General features: G+C 38.5%; 1 protein-coding gene across 4 annotated transcripts in view; it reads left to right on the top strand.

Moving 5' to 3' along the window:
• The window catches only part of EPHA6 (EPH receptor A6), a 344,313-nt gene that overhangs the window by 67,415 nt on the left and 258,025 nt on the right, over nt 1–18,873 (top strand). For all 4 annotated transcript variants that reach the window (XM_083611506.1, XM_083611507.1, XM_083611508.1 and 1 more), the window contains exon 3: nt 17,504–18,167. In XM_083611506.1, the coding sequence (XP_083467632.1) occupies nt 17,504–18,167 (664 nt within the window). The remainder of the gene's footprint in view (nt 1–17,503; nt 18,168–18,873) is intronic.

Raw genomic sequence — 18,873 nt, 5'->3', positions numbered from 1 at the left:
GCCCAGATAGCGAGTAGAGGTCATTCAAGTTTGGGCCCCGGACATGAGCTGAACTGAACCAAACAACTAAGTAACTTGAGGCTTAGGCTCATGGTGGATTTTAGTCCTGTCCCTCACTATAAAAGCAGGATATTTTAAAGGGTACCTTTTCACCATTTTGAAGGGACCATTTTGCTTCTTTTGTAACAACCTTGAATTTTAGGACTAGTCTATATATTACATTATCCTGGGTCAGGAATCCTGCAGCCCCTACACTGCAGCTGTAATGTGCAACATGACTTGCTAGTCACTAGGGGAATTTTAGCACCAGCATTTGGATGTTTCAGAAGCATGGAAATTCTCCACAAAGTCCCAAGTTTCTCATGGAAAGGTGAGGCCTTGTGCAGGAGTCTTCAGTGATAGAGCATAGTTAAGTAAGTAGACTGCTGCTTACAGCTTGGTGGCTTTCTAATAGTATATAGTATTTCCACTTAGTTGCCTAATATAGCTTAAAGAGATCATTTTGGGGTAAAACAAAGTGTTCTGTTCACCATTAACTAATTTTTTGCAGTCTCTCTTGAACTAGAATTTGGGGATTTCAGTTTAATGAGTCTGGATATTTCAGCTTATCATACTAGGCTAGTCTATCAATTTGAGTAAAGCTTTTATTATTACATTACATTTTTAAATTAAAGATGGCAGATTTGATCTGCCATTTATGGATCAACTATTTCAAGCTTATTGAATTTAAGTAATAAAGCATTCATAGCTAAATAAATTACCATTTGCTTGGGTATAAAGAGCCATGAAGGATATATTGCCCTATCCAATCTTACTGTGAGAAATTAATTGATTCAAAATGGCTGCAGTATTGTATATTTTAATTTAATTTGCTGCTACCATTTTACTGCAAACAGGCGATAACCAAAATGTAAATGGGATGCAATAGTCTGGTAACAGGAAGCATATTTTTGTTACATTTTGCAATTATTGATCAGACATAAAAAATAGGACATATACCTTGACATTGACATAAAACATTCACAACATCTAAAAGGCTTATAGGTCATCTTGGTGTGATTTTTTTTTTGTTTTGGATCTAGTATTGATGGTAATAGTTGGGAGGATACTGTATTTGGGCTGTAATATTTAATTACAATTGCTTGTTAGTCTACTAAAATCAGCGGCATGTTTCATGTGTTAGCACTGCAGTGCCACTGCTGCATAAAGAGCATTTTTCATTGTGAACTGCATATTGTACTGGGCACAAATTCGTTTCTAGATCATGTGGGACACCCAGAACGTGGGGATAGTTTCCAGCGCTAAATCTCCATCAGGGTCATTGAAACCGGCATGGAAAGCCGAAACATTATCCAGGCATTCCATTAATCTCTGCATTCAAGTGTGACTAACCCCAGGGGAGGTTCTTTCAGCACCCACTCTGTATCATCACCAGCATCATTTTTGCAAAATACAACATTGCACGAACAGACCAGCTCACATACAGTAATGGATTTCACCTTCCTCTGTTCCTACCTGCAGTCTCCCATTGCCACAAACATATGCTCCAGGGGCTCCACCAAGTCCCCTTTGGCAAACTTTCAAGTGGAGCAAAAGGGGGGGGGAGAGAGAAAAGGGAAATTGTTTTTTTGTGGAGGGGTGGAATAAGTTAAATTTATTACTTTTGAGAGGGAGGGTGGAAACCCAGTAGCTCCTTTTTGCATAGGGAACCTCAGCTGTGTGCATTACACACTGCATAGGTTTTCTGGATAGGAAAAACATGTTAAATCATAAAACATTTCATATATGCTGTGGCGGACCTTGGTGTCTCAAATGTCAGTGACACCCTATGCAACCTCAAAATCCAGGACCCCTTGCCTCTCGCCTTCCATTGGATATGATAGTTGTGCTCCCCCTCCCCCCAAAGCTCTACACCTGGTGTGACCACACTGGTTGTGCTCGCCTATGTGTCCTGGATACGTCCAAGGTCAGGCCACTGGCACCAGCTGGATTTGATTGTCACTAGGCAATCGGTACTGAAGTGTGTTCGTGTCACATGGCGCTAACACAGTGCCAAATGCAACACAGATCACTCCCTGGTACTGAGCAAGATCCTTCTCCAGCCAAAGAGGACCCATAGCAGAAAGCAGCAAGTGCCGCTTTGAATCAACACTGCCAGAACAGTCATAGCTGAACTCTTGATTCTGTCCAACATGCACTACAGAGACAGCATTGAAGCAAGGTGGAACTTCATCAAAGAGGAAACCAACAACACGGTTACATCCTCTTTTGGAAAAAGAGGGCAGCAGATATCCGACAGTTTGAGGCTGGCGTTAAGGACATGGAGCCAGTTATCACTGTAAAGCAAAAGGCACTTGTGAACTACAAGTGTGCACCCTGTCAGAAGATGCTTACTGCACTGAGAAAGGCAAGGAGAGATGCCCTTGTCAGGCAATATGCTAATGACTACTGGCTAAAGCTGTGTCAGAGCATTCAGCTTGCTGCTGACAGCAGCAACACTCGCAAAGTCCAAAGGCATGAAGGCAGCTTTTAGACCAATAGTCAAGAAAACTGTACTGCTGAAAACCTTGTCTGGAGAGATTATCACAGACTGCAACAAGCAGTTGAAGCAATGGGCAGAGCACTAGCAAGAACTGTACTCGTGGGAAACCATCAGAGCAGAGGCTACTCTGACTGCAAGGATAGGGAAGAGGAGTTGCCCATTATTGACCCCAGAGAGGGGCCCAGTGGGAGCTGGCCAGTGATGTCAGAGTAGTGATTCCAATGAGTCATTAAAGGTGGAGAGTCCTGGGAAGAGACCAACCCCATCCCGCTGGGCACCACTCCAGGGTCATCCATGGGCAACACCTTTCTCCCGATCTGACCTGCATCACCATGGCATCACCTTGGGGCCCATGACAAACAGCTGATTAATGCTGTCCAAGTTAGCACTACTGATCATCAGTTTTGTTTGAGAACTGGCTTTGTGAGCACATGTGTGTGTAATTGAAGTAGTATTTTTTTTCCGTATTATAACTTGGATTACACAGGATCTCTTTGGGGGCTTAAAATTCACAAAGTGGTGTGAATAGATTTGGAGGAGCATAAATTTGAATGGCAAGTTTTAAAAGTACTCTGCAATCTTGACTACTTCAATCAGAAACCATAATTTGTGTATTATTGTAATGAAACAGAATCTTCTGTGTTAAAGAACAGGACCTATTTATACAATCAGCAGAATCAGGTGGTAAAGCTTTTCACAGATTGCAAGACTTCAGGTTGCTGATGGGAGAATGTTCCCCAAAAAACTTCTTCAACAGTGATGAGAAGCACATGAAGAAAGAATCAGTACAGTCTTCTCCTTGAGTTTTTTATGAGGGATATACAGCCTGAAGTGATATAGTCCAGTTGATTATCATGTGATTCTACTAATCATCTTACTTCATTCTGCGTTTGACAATATGCAAGTTACACATTTTTGTTAATTCTTATCCTGGAGACATATTTTAAAATATAGTTTCACTTTACCATTTGATAAGCTAAAATACCATTTTAGAAAAAAAATGTGAAAATATTGCAGCAACCTTAAAATAGTTAAGTTTATTTTGCTTTTTTTGTTTGAGCCCAAGTACTGATTTGTCTCCACTATGTCATTCCAAATAACAACTCCCATTTCATTACTGTGATTTAAATTACCCAGAGACCTGAACGATTCTCTGCATCATTTTTTATGCTAAAGTTAAACACGTTCCATCTATATTTATGCATACTTTGGATTTGCATTTTTATAAGCAACTTCTATTCCACTGGAAAGTGGATCAAGACACTGTGTGTATAGTGTGTGTGTGTGTGTGTGTGTGTGTGTGTGTGTGTGTGTGTGTGTAAAGTCTTGCAATGGAAGCTCCTGTTGAACAATAAGCAAGGGAAGTTCCAAAAAATGTTTTATTTTATTTCCTCTGAGTTAACCTTCGACTCGACCTTCAGAGATGATTCTCATGGAGTTAAAAACAAAACTTTATTACCCGTGCCCAATAGACTAAAGGTTGTTTTGCTTTTTTTTTCCCCTTCTATTTTCATACCATGCTAATGATTTTCACCTCAGTGAATTTTAATTAAGGAAAAATAACTAGCTAGCTTGATAGCTCATCATACTGATGTGTGACCATGTGAAGTCTACTTGTGAATATATACTGGTAATGGAGATAGGAATTTGGCCACTGCAAAGACAGAATGAAGCTATTTTTGCTGCAAGGGGAAAAATAGCCTATCCACATTCCTTCAATTAAAATACCATTCAGTATTAATGGCCCCAGTGAGAAAAGTTAATGTTAAGTTTAGGCAATCAGTTCAAGCTATTGGTTGTGGAAGAGTGGGCATGTGAGGAGCACGAGCAATGGCTATACATCCTTATGGAGAATGCATAGGTATGATCTGTATTTGAGAATGTGCAGCCTGCATCTAATCCACAATTAAAGACATGAGAGAGCAGTTTCTGAAATAATTTATATGATGGAATCTGGAAACTGTAGTACTAGAAGCCTTAGCAGCCCATTGAACAAATTTGCCCAGTTTCATGCACAGCTATTTTGAAATGCAATTAAGTGTTTCTTTTATAATATAATAACCTGTAGTTATTGCACAAAAATGTAGAGCACTCTCAAAAAATGTTTTTTTTAAATTATTTAAAATATATGAATGTCTAAAGTTACCAATGTGCAAAACAGAACTAATTGACCAATTGCTGTGTTATTATAGTTGTATCTGTTTTAATTTATGCTGTGAGAAGACTTGGCTGTACTGGGACAAAGTGGGATAAATAGATAAATTGTATATGACTTGGAGATGGCTCAAAATGAGAAGGAGCAGTTCATTATTGTTTCATTGACCTCAAAATTCCCTATCTGGGCCCATCTTTCTTCCCTTGGGGGTGCCGAAATAAATTCATGTTACTGTAGAATCAGACCTGACAAAAATTACCACATTGGAAAATGCCCTTGCCACTCAAAGGAGGGGGCACAAAAGTTTAACACATTGCACAGTTGGCCAGGTTATATCCATTTTCTAGCCAGACCACAAATGCATGTTTGCACCATTGGCTGGCTCCAAATCCCCCTCTCTCACACTCTCCTTTTAAAAAATAGAAGTTATGGACATCATAGAATCAGAGATACAAATCAAAATTAGCAAGCACTTTTTGTCACTACATGCAGTTGTTTCTCAGTCTGCCCCTGTTTACCTTGAATAATACTGGAAAATAAACTGCAACTTGCACTCTCCTGTAGTCGAAAGCAGCTGTCTGAGAACCCAGATTGACCTTATTCTGTGTTAAGTGGCATTTTCCTATTTGTTTGGTAGTGCCTAGGTAACCAACAAAACCAGCTTTCACATTATTTTGAGCCTTTTTAACTCTCCTGCAGACAGAAACAGCTGTTGTCAGAACACAAGGATCTTTCATTGTGTCACCAAATGGCTTTTTCCTGTTTTGCTTGCAAGTGCCTACGCAACCAACCAAAGCTAGCTTCCTCGTTATGCTGAATCCTTTCTCAAGCTGTCATTCCATTCCCTATGTACTCCCTGTTCCCCAAGCAAACCACAGACTAATCTGTGAGATATGACTGATAAACTCTCTGAAATATTTCTCCTCAAAATACTTGCTTAGTATCACGGTTTTGTGACTCAGCATCTCCAATAGGTGGCCTTTGATGAGACCCACATATTCCAGGGCACAAAGGATATTTCATGATAGTCAAAACTATAAAATTAGAATGCCTTATGAATCAGCTGCAAATAATTGTGGCCAATGTAACATGGGAGAAGAATGTGCACAGAGAAAAAGATGGAAATGTTCAGGTGTAGGAATATCTATTCCCCCATTTTAATTGTTTGTGGGAGTTGTCATTACATCTTCAATATTAAGTTTTCATAATTTGCAGTTGTGGTTTCTCTTGCTTTGTAATAAGCACTGCCTACACAAAATAAAAATCTGACTGGTTGGTATCTTCTATGAATATCGTTTCTGCTAGGCATTGTTCATACAGGATGAGACCACTATTGTGAGTTGATTGTTTCACAGATTAGTTCAACTCATAATGTATGAATGGGCCCCCAGAGGATTCATGTAGTGTTGCAAATATTTCTGAGTCATTAGCATACAGAAGACCTGTGACAGGATGAGATCACATATAAACAGAACATAAAATAAAAATGCTGCAGACAGCAAGAGAAAGAAAAAACAGAGGCCTGAATACTTGAAAGAGATGCTGTCAGAAAGTATATCACAAGATGTGTGAAGAGATTTTAAGAGGTTGATCAACAGAGTCTAAAGAAGAAAAAAGATGAGAATGAGATGTGGGCAGGAAGAACTTTAATTAAAACCTTGGAGCATTTGTGTTATACTGAAAATGTCAGTCACATAGAAATAAATTTGGGGTAATATGTGACAGCAAGGAGAAGCTGAAGGTCACTATTTCTAGTCTGTGTTTTAAGATCTGCAGTGTAATCTCTGGTGCTTTATAATACAGTGATATATTTATTTCATTTGTGTTTTGCTTTGCATACAGAGAGTTCAATGGTCTCATTTTTAGCAACTAGCCAGTTGCTTCATTCTACTTTACTTCAATGTTTCACTGAATATTTTTTCTCTTGATGGGAGAGAGTCATATGTAGCCAAAGATTTACAGTGGTACCTCGGGTTAAGTACTTAATTCATTCCGGAGGTCCGTTCTTAACCTGAAACTGTTCTTAACCTGAAGCACCACTTTAGCTAATGGGGCATCCTGCTGCTGCCGCACCGCCAGAGCACGATTTCTGTTCTCATCCTGAAGCAAAGTTCTTAACCCGAGGTACTATTTCTGGGTTAGCGGAGTCTGTAACCTGAAGCGTATGTAACCTGAAGCGTATGTAACCCGAGGTACCACTGTACTATCAATATGTTTATAGGCCCAAGAGTTTGTTTCTTAGCCCAACCTTTCATAACTTTGTCAGTTTCTCCATAAGTAACATTATACTTTGATTTATGAGAATATTCTCTTCAATTCTTGTTTGTGCTTCAATGCATTTTTCCCCATTCTGCTTACTGCTGCCTCTTCCTGAAATATTTAGATGGGTAAATTCAACTAATTGTGGCCCACATAACATAGTGGTATGTATGTATGTATGTATGTATGTATGCACAATTCTGAGTCAGCTTCCAGGCTACACATTTTAAATGATGCTTAAGTCAACATCAACACATTTTTTTAAAAAAAAAAACACCTTAAGATGTTGTATAAGCCCTCTTTCTCTCTACCTTGTAATGTTTACATTCCTTATAGCATACTGTTGGAATTAAATGAGACCTTTGTGGTGTGCTGTAGCAGCTAAGAGACTGATCTATGAATCTGATTTGACTCTCAGCTCTACCTTAACTCATTAGGTGAGTGAACCTACAAAGTTGTTGTAAGTCTTAGAAGTCATATGCATGGGAAGTGCTTTGAACACCAAAAAACTCTGTACAAATGTTAAGCATTATTAATGATTGTACTGTAGTAGTATTAGTAATGTTGTTGGCGAAGCCCATCAGCAAGAAGAGCTAAGGTTTTAACTCTATTGTTTTGTGTAGATTTCAGATCCGGTGTCCGCTCTGGGGCATTTTACAAGCTGCGAATCTCACTACTGTTCAAATTGAATATGAGTCACAGATTTTTAATAAGATGTAGGAATTACATTTCAGAATATTTTATCATGCAGACAAACTATCCCCAGAGCTTAAAAAAGAAATACTAGCAATACAAAAAGAAGAACCCTGAGTGTAGAAATGCCTGTTCAAGCACATTTGGCTACAAGGCTATAAAATGTCATTGCTAAAGAATGTCACTAATATAAACTTTTATTTTAAATCTTTAAAACTGGAAAGTGCAAACCATAAGAAAAAGTCTTCAGTTTCATGTAATCCCTCTTTAAAGAGGCAGTCAAAATTACTGTGGTAAATATATTGTATTCATATTTATTTTAAGAAAATCATGAAGATATAAATTATTAGGATTATCATAGTTTTGGGATTATAAACTGTTCTTACGTTGAGAAGATTTATTGTGAAGATTTGGGTTCTTCAGTATAGCCAACATAAGCTATAAAATCAGTTCTCCAAATACCCATTCAGCATTTTGTTTTTCTTCAATACAGTCTTGCCCTCATTTATGTATTTTGTACAGTCTCCATAGTTTCATGGTATTTTAAAATGCTTCATTGGTTGCAAGATACTGACCTTAATATAGCAATATTTACAGTGCAGAAAATATTCAGGTCTCATTCATATGTGCAGCAATCCATATATGTGGTTTCTTTAAACTATGTAAACAAAGCTACACATCAAACCCTAATAGTGGCTCTATGGATCTTTTGTTCATGGATTTGTACTGGTATGACTAAAACTGCCCACAATATATAGAGCATCTTTCATACCCATAAGGATGGAATTTACTGAGTTTCGACCTTACCCTCTGATTTTTTTCTACTTCTTGTCTTGACCCTGATGAGAAGCGAGGTTGGTTTTCCCCAGTTCCATTAAAAATATGAACATTTTCCACAAATTGTATTTATTATTATACGTATAATATTACGCACATCTTATACACATATATGCATATACATCAGGTTCCCTAAATTTACCAGCATATAAACAGATCCATACAATGCATACTACTTGATAAAAATACATGTGAATTAATGCTTATATGCTCTAGGAATATAGTCTCACGTAGAGCTTGACTTTTATTCATATACAATAGACTTACTTTTTGTAAATAATTTTGCATATGGGCTTTTTAAAAAGACAATTATCCCTGACAGTGCATAAGCAGCTCAGGCATAAGCAGGTAAGAGAGCGAATCAATCGATAGTGTATACTTAAAAAATGCACACTGCCTCTCAGTTTCCTTTAATTATCAAAGAAAACAAATTCCACAGCCTGTCAAGCTATTTTGTTCCATTGCTGAACCACTCAAGGTTAGAAAGATCTTTGCAATGCATTTCATTCAAACCCAGGAAACAGCAGTTGATATAAACATAGAGGAGGTGTTAATAAATTGAGCATTTCACTCAAAATGTTTCTTCTTGTTGTGATTCTTTCTCTCTACCAACACACTTAAATTCATAAAAATTTCATGCTCTATTTAAGTGAAGGACAAAATAGTGCTGACTTCAGCTAAGTTTATATACAAAGTTTCCCATGCAGGCCAATAAATGTCAGTTCTGATGTTTCAGCAGAAGTTTCATATCATGTTTAAATAATAGTTCTCTAACCCAGCCTTTGGGATGTTCCCCCATGCAAAAATACACTCAAAGTAAAATCGCTAGCATATGCTTCATCAGAATTCTGCATGTGTTAATAATATCATAGTACTTCTGTCCTTCCAACTGTGGATCTGACAGTGAAAAATTCAGTACAGCAATTCAGATTTGTTTATGCAGAGGTTTCACAATGGTAGTTCAAAACAGGAGTTTAGAAATGTGCAGAAGATTTGCTGTGGGTTTAGAGTCCAACTGAACTCTGTACTCAGCAGATGGGCAAGTCTTATACTTGGCTACACTCCATATGGAGTGTTTATCTTCACAGAATAGAAGGATAATACTTTGCAAAGTATTAGAGTTTGCAAAGCATTTTGTACGTTATGAAGGGCACAGAAATGACATGCCATAATTTTGTGTTCCATAAGTTAGTCATGTTAGTCTGCTGCAGCAAAAGTAGAAATGATTCATACCTTAAATATGAAAATATTTATTACTGTGGTGTAGGCTTTTGTGAAGTATCGTCTACTTCACTGATAAAGTAATTAGGGTGCCATACTGAGAAACCTTCGGGACTTGGGTTACTTGCTATCCTATGAGAATAAAATGGGAACGGGGAACAACTGTGCATTGCACTGAACTCCTTGGAGGTGTGGTTAATTAACTGAAGAATTCTAAAAATTATTTCAAAAGTTATTTACATTTAAATTACCATATGCAAATTTTATCCATAATTTGTGTCTTTTTCAACTATGCATATGCTATTCTTTGTGTGATGTGTAAGTGGGCACAATATACCTAAGAATGATTTGGTGATGAACCCTCTGCCCTTTTGGTGGCCTTCACCAACTTACCTCTCTGGGCTAATGTCCCATTTTAAACAAGTTGTCAGCCAAATGTGTTGTAGAGGTTGTCAAACCATCATTAGTTTGGTTTGGAGACAGTGGCTAGATACTAACTTACATTAAAATAAATTAGTTATCCATCATTTATAGATACCCTTTGCATTTTTTTACTGTTTGCCTTGAATGCAATAGAGATTATCCATATTTGATAGCCCTCACCACTATTTTATCCTTTAAATTAGTCATTATTTAAATTCTGATTCCTTTCTTTCCTCATGAAGAATGGAGATTTGCACTATTAACTAAATGCCTAGTAGCAGAATTCAAAGCTCTAATTTCTGAAGTTCAAACCAGGATATTGGTTCAAAGTGGATATTTAAATAGTTTTCATGGAAACTATCCCATTAGGAGGATGACAGTTCAACCATTTTTCTTTTTGGTGAGAAAGAAGCACATTGTAACTTTTGGCTTTAAAAGTAATTCCCTGCAGCAAGACAATTCCATGCTTAAGCTGTTCAAATTCAAATTATTACAGTCATTGTGTTCTACTTTACTTTTCTACTTCCTTTTAAAAAGAAGAAAAATACTTTAAATCAAACTTTTTTGGAGTAACTACATAGCTGTCACAAATTGTAATCACATTTCTCATTGAGGCTATAATCCTAAACATCATTTCTGGGTAGTCTATTGAAGTCAGTGGAACTTGTATCCAAATAAGCAATCTGTCTACTATCTGATTAAACTTAGAGCTATTCTTTTTACTTTAAACAAGTCCAGAGTAAAGGATGGGAAATTGTAGCCTTAGTCTGAAGAAAAAAAATTCACAATAATAATTGCTGCATAGATCCTTGGGTTCAGAATTGTCATTGTCATACTGGATGAGTCAGGTGCAGCTAACACCATTTTTAGCATTTTGGCATATCAGATACATAGGCTTGTGATGGCTCTAATACATATAACATAGCGATTTGGTGGTTCTCTGCTCCTCACATGCCTGCTCCTATATCTGTTTTTGTGATGGATGGCTTTATATGATAGAACACGCACACATTCGCAAGCACCCCTGCCAAAATAAACTTGGTTGTCTCAGTACTGCTTGTTGCATGCCACCCCAATCTCTGAATGGTGTGAGGCTCCAGGGGTCCAGGCCTTACCCAAGATTTGTGTTTCCTTTTACAAACGAGGCACAGTGGAGAGTGTGATGTCTTTATTATTGTTGTTGTTTAGTTGTGTCTGACTCTTCATGACCCCATGGACCAGAGCATGCCAGGCACTTCCACTGCCTCCCGCAGTTTGGTAAAACTCATGCTGGTAGCTTCGAGAACACTGTGGTTTATTTGCGCATATTTGCAACCTGAGTCTATGATGGAGAGGTTTCCAAGAGGGTCTCTTGCTTTCCCATAGGCACAACAGCCTTGGATTAAAATCAGAAATCAGACATGTGTTCTGTCTCCTTTTTACAGCCTGTCCCAGTTTTTGCCAGCGCATCACTGCCAACTTTCTTCCTAAAAATTCTGTCCTTTTGTCTCCTACTTACCATACTACCTCTCTAGAGGAAGGAGGGGCTCACACCCCCACTGCTGTCCAGCACAAAGTAACTGCTTTGTTAATCACCCACCTCCCTTCCCGCCTTGTTTGCTTAATGACAGACTGATGAGCGATCACCAGGTTGGCCTGCCTTGTATTTTTAACTTAAGAGATTTGTAATGGTTTAACTTCCCAAATCTCGATTAAGTCTACCTTTTATTGGACCCAGGAATTTAGGGTGTCACACACCCCATAAACTGATAACAGTATCATGGGTTGGTTTGCAGTGCTGCCACAATGCATTGGAAAATCTGGTAAGCGCCTTCTGGACAACATTTCCTGACTGCATTTCCTAAACATGCAAAACTAAACCAAAATACACTTGCATAAAACCTTTGCCTCTAATATAATCAAAAAGAAATCCATACAGCTAATGCCTACTATGGGCTGTTTAGTTTTCAAAAGCATCCATGCTACACTAACATTCAACAGACTTCCAATCTTTAATGGCAAATATATAAACTATTACTTACTTAAAATCAAAGAGCTTGAAGGAATGTCAGGTATTGTCTAGGTACATACAAATGTGGAGACAGGGTTCCCTGTAATTAAGCCTTCTCTGAAAGAACACTCCTTGACATGTCTTTAAAAATATTTCTTATAGGAGATTATCTGTGGGCCACTATGTTATATGTTACTCTTGGATTCAGAGTAAATGTGCAAGATTGTATATGGAGCAAGTATTTAGGGTACCAACATTGGAAGGAAGGTAGGATGGAACTTCTAGTTGACTTGAATATGCACCTCAGAGTGCTTTGTGTAGCATATCGTGCATTACAGCATCTTGTATTTTTTGAGTTATAAGCCTCAATTAAAAATAAAATAAAAAAGAACCAATTCTAAAAACAAAAATGAGGTGAGCAGCATAATTTATAAATACTATGCTTATAGAGGCACCATTTGGGTATGTGTATTTTGCCTCCAGCCAAGCAGACACACAGGCTGTACATGTACACGTCGTTAATAATATTTTGGAAATGCTTTCTTTGTGCAAAAAACAAGAGAGTGGAAAATAAAATAAAAAGTAGCAGAAAAACTCTGGCTTCATTAGCTTATTCCTCAGCTGTATTCATCAGTTCTTACTTGTATTGAGAAACATTTGCTAATTGCCACCTTACCATTCCTATAGCTCAGATCCACTGCCTGCTGCTTCTCTCTATAGCAAAGAATAAAAACAGTGAATTCCATTATCTTTAGTACAGTTCTTTAAATATTTGAAAGTAGATCTATCCTCATTTCTCATATTTAATGTAGTATTAACATATTTTTAAAACTTCTCTCTCATTTCTTCATGGATGTGTTTGCACACATAGTCAGTGAATCCCAAGTCATGGACCCGACTGTACATTTGTGGTCAATAATGGCTATAAATGGTGAGTTCGGGGTCTAACCAGGCATTCTGAAGCCATTCAATATTTGTTTTAAATTAAATTATCTATTGTTTCCAATTCCAAGTAATCATAGATGAAGCCAAACCTTGGTTCTTTATGCATGTCCAATTTTGTTCTTTTTGGATTTAGTGAGACTAAATCCCTGCCACCTCCCTTCCAAACATTATTTAGAGAATTATGTTTGCATTTCAAATAAAAAATGTATTCCGTATGTTCAACTAACTTTGCACATGCTTTTATAGTATCTTTCTGCCTTCTCAGCTTTCTGACAGGTAATAAGAGATTGTGGGTTATATATTTGTTTATTAACATCGCTATTCAAGTTGTACCACTAGAAAAAAATGACATTATGTCTGCTTCTGTTGTACATTTATAAGGGTGAAATGCTCCTCTTGTGAAATTTTGTCATCTGTAAAAGCTGCTACTGTAGAACAATGAAAAATTGACATACTTTATATTGAGGTCTGTTCTGACTTTGAACAGACACATGCATAGTATTGGAACACAGTTATTGTTTTTGTAAACCAAATAATGTATTTTGGAGCTTGCTTACATGTGTATTTTAAATAGGCAACACTAATTAGACAAGTTACAGAATCTAATTTAAGTTTTGGGAAATAGGCAGTATGCTGCAAACATTGCGCGCAAGAAATATGAATAAATAGCTGCACTTGTAATTCCTACTAGCCAAAGGGCACATTTGGAGGACATGAACATACAAAATAAAGAAATTCTAATTGGAGTATGTTGGAAGGGCAGAGCTGTGTGAAACCTATATACTTATAGATATTTTAAAAACTTTATTTTGATGTCTCTAGGGCTGCCTTTTTCAACCTTCAGTCCACAGATGTTGTTGTAGTTGACAGCATCAGGGGACCCAATGTTGAGAAAGGCTGTTATGGTGTATGTAGATATGCATGCAAACAACTTTTATTCCATTTTCCTCAGAACAATTGCACAGCAAATATGAAAAGCTGTAAAAGTTAGTAATAGACGTTATGGAATTTTATAACAGTAAGGGGAAGAACTCTGGTAGTTGAAGTGGTATTTATGAACAGATGCTCATCTTTGTGGTATATCAATCAATATACAGACAGAATGCTACTCATCTATTGCCTGTCTCAAAGGCCTTTGTAGCTCACATGCTTAGTATATTAGTGATTTTCTTCCTCAGGTGCAACAACGCACACATTTGGAGGCTTTGTTTCTATAGGAGTGGTTAGAGCAAACATAATACGTTCTGTTGTACTGCATCTGTTGTCACCTTCAATGGCTATAAACGTAATAGGTTTTTCTCATTCCCCCATGGAGAGTCATGTTTGCTTCCAGTTGCTAAGCAGGAAGAGTTAGCAGGAGGCAGGGACTTATTTGCCTCAGATTAATGGGTCTTCTCATGGTCAAAACCTAAGATGATGCCATGTTTTCCCCCTATTTAATTGTTGCAGCTGCATTGCCATAGCACAGTTGACAAAAAAGAATTGCACTTAGTAGTTCTCCGTTTTGGTGGCAGGCCAGTGTGGGCTGAAACTGATTGCCTATGAAAGCTAATTGGGAACTTTTTCCATTATTGCCTCTTGCTTTGTGGGTCTTTTCTCCTTTTGTGAAATACTTATGAGTAGAGCAGTCCAGCCTCTGGATCTTTCATGCTGGAGGAGGGTTGGATACTTCTACCTAGTTTAGTCTGGCTGTTCCCAGCTTACCCATAGGGAATAGACAGTACAAACTGCCAAAATAGGGTGTACTGGGGCAAGGAGGAAGAGGAGTTCAAATAGGCAAGGATCTGCAGGACCCTTAGCCAGTAACAAGTTATGCTGAGAGACCTAATCTGGGTCTGTTTGCTGTTCAGGCATGATCACTTCCTGTGAAATTGTGGGTGTGCCTCATATAAGAGTCCAAAGGATTTTAAAGAAATCTCTCAAGGACCAATTGGTCTGCTGCTGCTCGTGAGTGTGTGCACATGTGTCCACATGGACCTCTGTGCATTCTGGGGCCTTTGGAGTGATGTAGCTTCAAAAAGGTTTACGGCAATATTCTATGCCTCCTTCAGGGTGCTCTTCTTTCCTGGGTGAATTCGTGTATGAGGCTGTGGAAAGCATAGCTTTATGATAACTTTCTCCCCACTTTTAAATAAAGACTCTCCTTCATGTGTGCATGTGTGTGTGCGTGCATGTTTAATGACAGTGAAGATATTCAAATTCATGCTGGAGTGAAATACAAATAAAGTGGAATTTCCTCATTTTCCTTCTGTATGGAGAATAGAGCGGTATGATTAGTTTCCTACATGACTACACTTTGGCACAGCTGTATTATTCAGATCTGCAACTAATATGTATGCCTAGAAGTGCTATCTTCTGATGCATTATTTAACTTTTTGCATATAGTATGATCTTTTATTTATTCTGTGTAAACTTTATTCTTCATGATGATGTTCTTACATATATTATCCATAATCATCCACTCAGTACTGCTGGCTTGTTGTACGGTATTTATCTTTACTATCTACTCTGCAAGTGTTTGCAGAGTAATAGCAAATAAGTTCAAATTTTCTTTTGAACGTACAGATACGAAATATGCCGATATTCTCAGTGTCAAGGTTATAACCATGACTTAGATTTCAGTCCTGAATAAATCTAATTGGATAAAATATATGTTGATTTAAAATAAGACTAAAGGGTTATTCATATCTGTGTGTCAGTCATATGAAGTACAGTCTTCACATGACAATTGTGCCACATCAGTTTCATATGGAAAGTCACCTGTTCATATTGCTCTGATAAGAAAAGCTTGATCCTGGAATATGGCATGACAAACAAAATACAGGAAACCTAATATCCCTGCTGTTGCTGTGGCTCACTTTTCACACGAAGGTCATTTTAGACAAATGCCTTCCCATATGAAAGTAAGTTATAGCTTGTATGTGCAAACTGTACACATATATTTGGTGCCTGCTTGCAAATGTGTATTGAGGTTCAGTAACTTAACAGGCTGTTTATTAAGACAAATCCCATTTACCTTTTCAACTGTGAGGCCACAGTTGTGGCGCAGTGCAGCTGGCTGTCATTGCTGGGGCTTCTCTTCCCACACACCTCAACAGCCATCGGGATAATCATTTCCTCTCCTGTTGGCTGGGTGGGGGGAAGGGGTTGAATTTTTCCCACCCACAAATCTAGGAATTGTGGGTGAGTTTTGAGCACATCACCAGGGGGTGAATCCAGTGGCGCAGGAAGTGGGGTGCGGTAGATATGGTCAAAACCCGGGGGTCATCACTGAGGGGGGTGACAAAATGGCAAAGATGTGTGTTTTTGAAAAGAAATAACTCCCGCACCCACTGCACCCCCTTCTTACGCCACTGCAGGAGCACTCTCCCCTCGAGTGATTTCCAGAAACCAGAAGTATTGCTGCCTCCAACTTTGCAGGCAGAACACAGCCTTTATGGCTAGTAGCTTTCGACAGCCCTCTCATCCATGTATCTGCCCAATCCAGAGGCGTAGCTAGGTGAGGCAGGGGGCACTGGGTGTCACACCGCAGGGCCTGCAGCATGCCTGAGTTATGCATTTCTCCTGAGAGGGAGGTGGCAGGCAGACTGCCTGCAAGCTCCTGACATCCACGCTGCTTTTTGAGCAGCGCGGGGCTTGTGTCTGCCCACTGCCTCAGCCGCCCTACAGCTGAGGGGGAGGCTGCAGAGAGACTCCACGCAGCACACCCTGCCTTGGCTCACCCCGCCCCCATGGGCAGCTCACTCCGCTCCCGGTTGCAAGAATCCTAGGGGAGGTGCTTCTGTCCGAATGCCCAAACAAGGGCTGAGGGGTGATCCTTAAGAGTTGGTCTTATTCAATGTACCGTATTTTTCAGTGTATAAGACTAGATTTCCCCCCTAAAAACATAATGTCAAAAATTAGGGGGGCATCTTAAACACAGATATATCTCCCCCTATTTCCCTAAATCTGAGTCCCCAAAAATAGGGGGGCATCTAATACATGGGGGCGTCTTATAGACGAAAAAATACAGTATGTCATAGGGCAATCCAAACCCAGGATCAAACCCCAATTGTAATCAGCTAGCAGACTGACTGGATGGTTCAGGATACCCCTAAGCCTACTTACATCTGTAATCAATAAACGTTGTGGCCTGTTTTGATCCCAGATCATCCACTTAGGTAATTTTTTGCTTCTCACTCCCCAGCTTCAGGGGTGGTGGGCTCACTGCACCTGGGCACACAACTGAATATTAATACACATTATCATGTGGTTCAAAGTCATCTAGAGGAAAATAAAATAAGAATCATTAGAATGATAATAGCCTGATCCTTAATATGCATCTGATTTCTATATTTGTGTTGGTTTCCTTGCAATTTTAAGGTCAGTCTTCTATACTGGCAACAATTGAAAGTGTGGATAAGGATTATTTTTTTCATGAATTGTATTTTCTTTTCAGTGGGATGCTATAACAGAAATGGATGAATATAATCGCCCCATCCACACTTACCAGGTATGTAATGTTATGGAACCCAACCAGAACAACTGGCTTCGTACAAATTGGATCTCCCGTGATGCAGCTCAGAAAATTTATGTGGAAATGAAGTTTACACTGAGGGACTGCAACAGCATTCCATGGGTACTGGGAACATGCAAGGAAACATTTAACCTCTACTACCTGGAATCAGACGAATCCCATGGAATTAAATTCAAGCCAAACCAGTACAGTAAAATTGATACTATTGCAGCTGATGAGAGTTTTACTCAGATGGATTTGGGTGATCGCATCCTTAAACTGAACACAGAAGTTCGTGAGGTGGGACCAATAAACAGGAAAGGATTTTTTCTTGCTTTTCAAGACATTGGTGCGTGCATTGCTTTGGTCTCTGTCCGTGTTTACTACAAAAAGTGTCCTTTCACTGTTCGGAATTTGGCTATGTTTCCTGACACTATTCCAAGGGTTGATTCTTCATCTTTAGTGGAAGTACGAGGTTCCTGTGTGAAGAGTGCTGAGGAGCGGGACACTCCAAAATTATATTGTGGAGCAGATGGGGATTGGCTTGTGCCTCTAGGACGATGCATCTGCAGTGTTGGGTATGAAGAAGTGGATGGTTCCTGTCACGGTAAGATAATTGTTCTTAATTAATTGCAGGACACTTTTTGTTTTTTGTTTTACCACTTGGCCTGTTGTCCAGGTTTCACTGAACTTAATGGCGAAATCAGTTTTAATAGGAGATGGATTGAGCTCATGATCTATTTTACTGTTGTATGTTGTTCAGGGTATGTTCAGATCAGAACAGTTTTCAACAAAGAATACAGAATGTGCATGTTCAGGGGAAACAAAGTTGCTTACTTGTAATAAATTAATGGGTAAAGCACAATAGTTTTTCGTTTGTTATGAAGAATACAAAATTTAAGTTGCTGCATGAATACCAAATATGATTAATTCAATGGAAGATTAAAGATTTACTGCTATGTACCTAAGGATCAGAGTATCATAGAATTGTAGAGTTGGAGGGGATCCTGAGGGTGATAAATAAATTCATAAGTGTGAAACAATACAATATATAAAGGCAATATTTGTCTTTAAAGCACTACATATTGTATAAGATAAAATAAGCAGTTACTTCTGAGAAAAGAAACAGCAGATACTTTGCATGAATACTAAAGAACAGGTAGACGGTACATCCCAAGTTTTGTATGGGAGGTCACTGCAATAATTTTTTCTGCTGCACAGTTACTTTGGTACTAGTTATTGCTGTGTTCTTTCTCACAGAAACAAATGCTCAGTGTAAAACATTAGCGTGATCACTGTATTTGCAAGTGTAT

Source organism: Podarcis filfolensis (genome assembly GCF_964270895.1).
Source record: "Podarcis filfolensis genome assembly, chromosome: 4".
Classification (NCBI taxonomy): Eukaryota; Metazoa; Chordata; class Lepidosauria; order Squamata; family Lacertidae; genus Podarcis; species Podarcis filfolensis.
Note: the sequence above shows the minus strand (reverse complement) of the source record. Positions and strands in the feature narration are given on the sequence as shown.